Source organism: Vigna angularis, chromosome 2 (genome assembly GCF_016808095.1).
Source record: "Vigna angularis cultivar LongXiaoDou No.4 chromosome 2, ASM1680809v1, whole genome shotgun sequence".
NCBI lineage: Eukaryota > Viridiplantae > Streptophyta > Magnoliopsida > Fabales > Fabaceae > Vigna > Vigna angularis.
The window spans coordinates 25,635,180-25,642,157 of NC_068971.1; the positions used below are offsets into that span (position 1 = coordinate 25,635,180).

At 34.3% G+C, this 6,978-nt stretch overlaps 1 protein-coding gene across 5 annotated transcripts; it reads left to right on the forward strand.

Annotated features, from left to right (window-relative positions):
* Positions 1 to 258: 258 nt before the first annotated feature.
* LOC108329468 (scarecrow-like protein 9) lies at positions 259 to 4,082 on the forward strand. Of its 5 annotated transcripts, XM_052873466.1 has the most exons (4): positions 286 to 382; positions 781 to 3,114; positions 3,216 to 3,298; positions 3,568 to 4,082. In XM_052873466.1, exon 2 carries the CDS (start codon positions 836 to 838, stop codon positions 3,044 to 3,046), a length of 2,211 nt encoding a protein of 736 aa, XP_052729426.1. In that variant the 5' UTR covers positions 286 to 382; positions 781 to 835; the 3' UTR covers positions 3,047 to 3,114; positions 3,216 to 3,298; positions 3,568 to 4,082. The 5 variants fall into 5 exon arrangements, with proteins under 5 accessions (XP_052729424.1, XP_017419167.1, XP_052729426.1 ...); XM_052873464.1 differs by having other exon boundaries at positions 259 to 382; positions 695 to 3,114; positions 3,216 to 4,082; XM_017563678.2 differs by having other exon boundaries at positions 259 to 382; positions 3,216 to 4,082.
* Positions 4,083 to 6,978: the final 2,896 nt, after the last annotated feature.

Sequence of the window (6,978 nt, forward strand, 5' to 3'; positions counted from 1 at the left end):
AGGGAAAAAAAAAATTCAAGAGTGGAATCAAATTAGAACTATATGACTGTAATTAAATATATCACGCTATAAAAGAAAGAGCAAAAGGGAAAAAAAGTGAAATTTATTAGTTAAGTGTTTTAGATTGGTCAATAATTCACATATCAATAATTTTTTTTGGAAGCAAAAAGTTTTTTAAGATAATATATATATATATATATATATATATATATATATATATATATATATATATATATATATATATATATATATATATATATATGTATATAGAGGCTTCCTTAACATAACCTTTTCGCGCTCTCATTTCCTTTCTGTCTCTCTCATCTTTCTCTCCCTCTTATGCTTTCTCTCGGAACTAGTGTTCTGGTGGGTCTCCAACGAGGTAAACAAGTTTGTCTCTCTTCTGGGTTGTAACTTCTTTGTTTTTCTGCTTTTTGTTACACCTTCACCGTTTGAGTATGACTTTTATGGTATTTTTCTCTTTTTCGTTTCTCTCTGTGTTTATTTAATTTTCTTCCAATTATCGAGCCTCGTGTTTGAAACGCAGCCTCTTGGTCTCGTCTACTATGCGGTGACTTTTTTTTTTTCTTTTTCTGTTTTGTGTGTTTTATTTTCTTTTGCCTTGTTTGATGATTTTGGTGAACTCTATCTGTTTCTCCATTTTGTTTTACTCTTCTTGTTCCTTTGTGCATAGACTGACACACTTGAAAGTCATGACACGTGCTCAGAGGATTTGGTTTAAAGGTTTGTGTTTTGATGCTTCTGTTTTGGTTTCTGAAGGACTTTCAGCAGAGACCAGAAGAAGGGTTGTTTGAGGACTAAAGTTTGAGCTTTTATGCAAAGATTGGTCATAATGGATCCACGTCTTTGTGGGTTTAATGGTCCCCCTAATGAAGTCCGGTTAGGAAATCAGAGATTTGAAAATGGTTTCTTTGATCAAAGTAGGGACTTTGGTTACCTTCAATCCAATCTAGTGCCTTCCAAGACGCCTTCTTCATCCTCGGTTTTGACTCATGAGGAACCTTCTCCGGAGGAATGTGAATTTTCTGATGCAATTTTGAGTTACATCAGTCAGATCCTTATGGAGGAAGACATGGAAGATAAGACATGTATGCTGCATGACTCTTTGGATCTTCAAATTGCTGAGAGATCATTCTATGAGGTGATAGGTGAAAAGTACCCTTCTTCGCTTTTAGGAAATCCAAGTCCTGTTGATCCAGGCGGTGGGGTTGGGGATCATAATTTCTCTGAAAATTATGGTACCTGTTCTTACAATGATGGTGATCTCAGTAGCATTTTTACTAATTTTCGTCAAAATTTGGGGGAACTCCCTAACCATAATTTACGAGGCAATAGCATTTCACAGTCATCTTGTAGCTCTTCAAATAGTGTGATAAGTAGTGTGGAAGGACCTGTGGACTCTCCAAGCAGTATTCTCCAGGTCCCTGATCTGAACAGTGAGAGTCAATCCATTTTGCAATTTCAGAAGGGTGTTGAGGAAGCTAGCAAGTTTCTTCCAAGTGGAAATGATCTCTTTGCTAATTTGGGTGTGGCTAATTTTTCAAAACTGGAGCCTAAAATGGGGTGCGATGAATTGTCAGTTAAGGTGGAGAAGGATGTGGGGGAGTCTTTTCTTGCTGGGTCCAAAGGAAGAAAACATAATCTCAGTGAAGAGGTGGATTTTGAAGAAAATAGAAGCAGCAAGCAAGCTGCAATTTTCTCCGAACCTACATTGCCATCATCTTCTATTGATGTAATCCTGCTTCATAGTTTAGGGGATGGTAAGAAGGTTTTCATGGCCCGTCGTGAGGCTTTGCAAACTAAGAATGACAAGATAGCACTGTCAAATGGTAAATCAAAGGCTTCCAACAGTGGTAAGGGACGTAGTAAGAAACAAAGTGGGAAAAAGGAAGTCATTGATTTGAGAACACTTTTGGTTCTTTGTGCACAAGCTGTTGCAGCAGATGACTATAGTGGCGCACATGAGTTTCTAAAGCGGATCAGGAAGCACTCAAGCCCTTTTGGGGATGGAAATCAGAGGTTGGCCCATATCTTTGCTGATGGCCTTGAAGCGCGCTTGGCTGGGACTGGTAGCCAAATTTATAAAGGACTTGTGAGCAAAAGAACATCCGCTGCTGATTTTCTGAAGGCTTATCATCTGTATCTTGCTGCTTGCCCTTTTAGGAAGATGTCTAGTTTTATCTCTAATGTCACAATAAGGGAATCTTCCACAAATTCAGCGAGAGTCCATGTTATAGATTTTGGTATCCTTTATGGTTTCCAATGGCCTACTTTTATTCAGAGACTTTCATTAGCAGTTGGAGGACCACCTAAACTTCGAATTACAGGAATAGACTTCCCACAACCTGGTTTCAGGCCTGCTGAGAGAATTGTAGAAACTGGACGCCGCTTGGCAGCTTATGCTGAATCATTTAAGGTGCCATTTGAGTATAATGCTATAGCAAAAAAGTGGGAAACAGTTCAGCTTGAGGAACTGAAGATTGATAGGGAGGAATATCTTGTTGTCACCTGTTTTTATCGTGGTAAAAATGTGCTTGATGAATCTGTGCTCGTGGACAGTCCGAGGAACAAATTCCTCAGTTTGATAAGGAAGATCAACCCGGATTTATTCATTCATGGCATTACAAACGGAGCCTTTAATGCGCCTTTCTTTGTTACTCGATTCAGGGAGGCACTGTTTCACTACTCTTCACTTTTTGACATGCTTGAAACTATTGTGCCTCAAGAGGACTGGGAGAGGATGCTAATAGAGAAAGAGATTTTTGGCAGGGAAGCATTGAATGTCATAGCTTGTGAAGGGTGTGAGAGAGTAGAGAGGCCAGAGACATATAGGCAGTGGCAAGCCCGGATTCTTAGGGCTGGATTTTCGCAACAATCTTTTGAACATGCTTTAGTTAAGAGGGCAATAGAGAAAGTATCAACTAGCTACCACAAGGATTTTGTTATTGATGAAGATAGCCAGTGGTTGTTGCAAGGTTGGAAGGGGCGGATTGTTTATGCCCTTTCTTGCTGGAAACCAGCATGACTAATCAAGATGGTACAAGTGCATCTCACTAGGGCTTTGCAAATTGGTTTGACTCTTGAGGAGCTCAGGTAGTTCTATCATCCACTTTCTCAGTTCTGTCCAACAATGGTGGTTTATTTCATTGTTGTTTGATACATCTTGAACTAACTTCAATTTCATAATTATTCAGGGTGTGTCCAATATAGGGTTCAAGATAAAAGCAAGGGTTCAATCTGAGTTCAGTTGGGGAAAACAGGGTTACTGAATAGCCTGGTATGACAGTAGATAATCCATGTTATTCCTATTGATCATTTTGAATTCCGTTTTATGATACCTCACGTGAGGGCTGTCTTATGATCATGATCCAATCTAATGTGGCGGATGAATTTAGCATGTAACAAGAACAATTATTGCTGTAACTCATTTTGAGCTTCTTACCTTAATATTTCTGATAGTTTACTACTTAACTGAAGATAATGGCTTGTGTATTTCCTCCTAGCCATTAATGTAATATTTACTTTGGGAGACATGTTGCACACCAGATGGCATGTTGCTATTCCAGCTGTGTCAAGGGCAAAAGTGACTAGGACCACCTAGCTTTGATGCTGCAATTGGTCAAGTCTGGAAGTGATGTGAAAATTGTAGATCTCTTCACATTTGCTTATGAAGACTTGTTTCAACATTTGACCATAATGGATGGTGGGGGCCACTACTTAGAAATTTGAACCCTGTTACTGGTACAGAGTTTCCTTGTTGAATTATTACTGGAGAAACATTTTCTCAATGTATGATTTCATTTGAGGGTTACATTTACTACTTATTTGAACCCGTACTCAAATCTATAGCTGGTCAACATTCATCATTCACAATTCACCATTTGGCTTTCCCTTTGGTGGATTAGCTGATGAAAGTTGTTTTGTAGAACAGTGGTGGCACGATGATTTGAACACGTTCCTAGGATGCTATTGAAAGCTTTCACCACTAGCTCATTCTTGTAACTTGAAGCTATTGAAAGTGCATCAGAAGAAATTATATTTTATGCATTCTGCTTTCACAATTTGTTAAGGACTTAGTTTTTGATTCCTTGTCCTTGAATAACTGTCTGAACTATAATGTTGCACCTTGTGTTGTCGTGTCATTGGAAGTGTTTGAACGTCTCAAACATAATGTAGAACGTTTACTTTAAACAATTATAGTGGACCCAAAGTCTATTGTTAATGGTATAGAGCATTTTATAGTGGTGGACCTCGTAGTGGGGACCTCATGTGTTTGATGCGGCTTTGAAGATTCACACGAGGAATTGAACTTTTTCCTTTTTGTCTTTGGAAAGGTTCTTATAGATTTTACAAGCAAGGTTAGTGGAATGTGGTGCAGGAATCAACTGTTTTCGTAAGGAAAATTATAGACGTTCATTTCTTTTTGGGTGGATTGAAGGTGAAGTAAGAGATCAGAAGAGAGAGAAAGTGATAGATGTGATGCTTTTACTCTCTTCTTCCCTCTTTCTATTTCTCTTATACCAAACAAAATCTAAACAATGATGAAAAGGTGAAACCATTAGAAGAATTTGTTACGTTAAAGGATGTGATTTTAGTGTGTTTAGATTAATAATGTATGATTCATGTCTCAGCAAATCATTGAATAAAAAATGCATAAAAAAAACTAACAGTTGCTTCACTCATGCACATAAAAGTTTACTACGGCTTTAAAGCTGTCGTTGAAAACGCTGTCATTAAAAATCATGACAAAATAACTCATTTTTTTCTAAAAACACGATGGCTCTCAGGCATTGTCGTCATTTGTTGAAGAGAAAAAAAATTAGAAAATAGAGTGAAGATGGTAGAAGGATCAGTCTAGGCAGACACAACAGTGGTCGTGGAGTCAAATGTTCGAACTGCCATCATAATGGACATAAAAATGTAAAATATAAAAAACATATAATTATAAAGTCACGACGATTTTGGCTATAACCTTTGTTAAATATGATGTATTTTTAAATAATGTTTACCATTTTGTCTTCCTACAAACTTGTCAAATAGTTCAAAAACATTCAAACAACAATTTAAATAATTTAAATATCTTAAAAGTTAAACAAAGAACTAACTAAGATATATAAAAGCATTACAAACTAATTTTGACTCAATTTACTCTATATTCTTATAATATTTAAGAAGGAAATGCTTTGTTCATGTTTCTTGAACATAGATTAATGCTTTTTCATTGAATGATTGTTAATCTTTAAAATTATGCCAAAGTTAATTGAGGTTAAAATTAGTATATAAAAGTTAAAAATAAGTTTATATATATATATATATATATTACGCAATTAGTAAAAGTTAAACTTACTATATTTTGAAGTTTATCTCCAACACAAGAAAAAGAGAAGGAAAAGAAATTGCAATTCTCCAAGGCGTAGCAGAAAACTAGTGATGCACAATAAAAATAACACTAAGATCCCAATAATTGAAAGTGTGATATAAGTCAACAAACAGCGTGGTTGGAAATTATATACCAGAAAAATTCTTCAATGGAAAAGGTTTGATTATTCTTTGGACATTTTGATGGAACAGAAACATGTCTGATTGATAACTTGACAGACTATAGCGCGTCAAACAATGATTTTGCAAAAGAAATTTCGGAGGTTTCAATTACTTTCTTGATTGCAATGTTTTATATTCATAACTCTAACTCCTTTCAACAATGGAAAAACATGAGTAGGAATGGATTGAAACAGAATGAAATGAAAGAGTGGAATTAATTTTGTATTGTATAATTGGGATGTTATGATAAAACTCAACTTATTTATTTGGTGAAGTAAAATCACTTTTGAAAGTGCAACTGTTATTTTAGTAAATCCTCCACTAAAATCAACTTTATTAATGGAAAAACTTAATATAATCACTCCTTTCAAAGTCAACTTTTATTTCAAATAATGGCAACTAAGATTCTGACAGATGTCTTTCTCTTACTGGACAGACAAACAAAATCTTTCTCCTGTCACTCAAATTGGTGGGCACATGTGCCCAGTGTTGAAGTGCATGTGCTTCCGACAAGGTGATCAAGTTGCGATTATCTTAGTAAATAATAAGATTTACCTATTTATTTACTCTATTGTTTCTCATTTTAAAATAAATCCCTTGGCAAAAACAAACCTCTAATTTTTTTTTTAATATCTACATACTTTCTTAAAATTACAACTTAATTATTAGTCCAACAAAATTTAACAACAGAATTTATTTGGTGTATGTTTTACACATTCATAGACCAAATTCACCATTTCACCCATGATTCTTTTTTTTTCTGGAAGTGTTCTCACCAGGTATCAAAACCTAACTGCTTATGGGATCTGAACTTACACAAAACTTATACTCCTGTATTGATTAAAACTTTAAATAAAACCTAACTGTTAATGGGATCTGAACTTACACAAAATTTATACTCCTATTGATTAAAGCTTTAAATAAAGTTAAATTTTTAAATAAAGGTTCAAGGTGTAAAATAATAAGTTTAATTTATTATTAAAATTAAATATATTTTTATTTTTCTAAACTTTGACGTGAAATAAAAGTTTATTCGTATTTTAAATTTTCATATAATTTAATTTTCAGAATTTAAAAATAAATATAGTTTCAACTTCAAATTTGTTATGTATCAGTAAAATGAGATAATATTTGAGTTTGTTTATATTATTTTGATAAATTCCAACTCAAATATTAATCTAAGATATCTTTTAACAAGTTAAAAAAAAAAATTAACATAACTATGTCTATTATTAAAATTTGAAGAACAAAATATATAAGAGTTTAGGATATAAATAAATTTCAATTTTGCGTCAAAATTTAAAGAATAAAAATAAATTTAATTCTAATTATTATTATTAGGACTGTATTTTCTAATAAGATGGTCGGTGTTACAAACCAGGAAACATCAGAAGAGTCGAGATACAGACAGTTCAG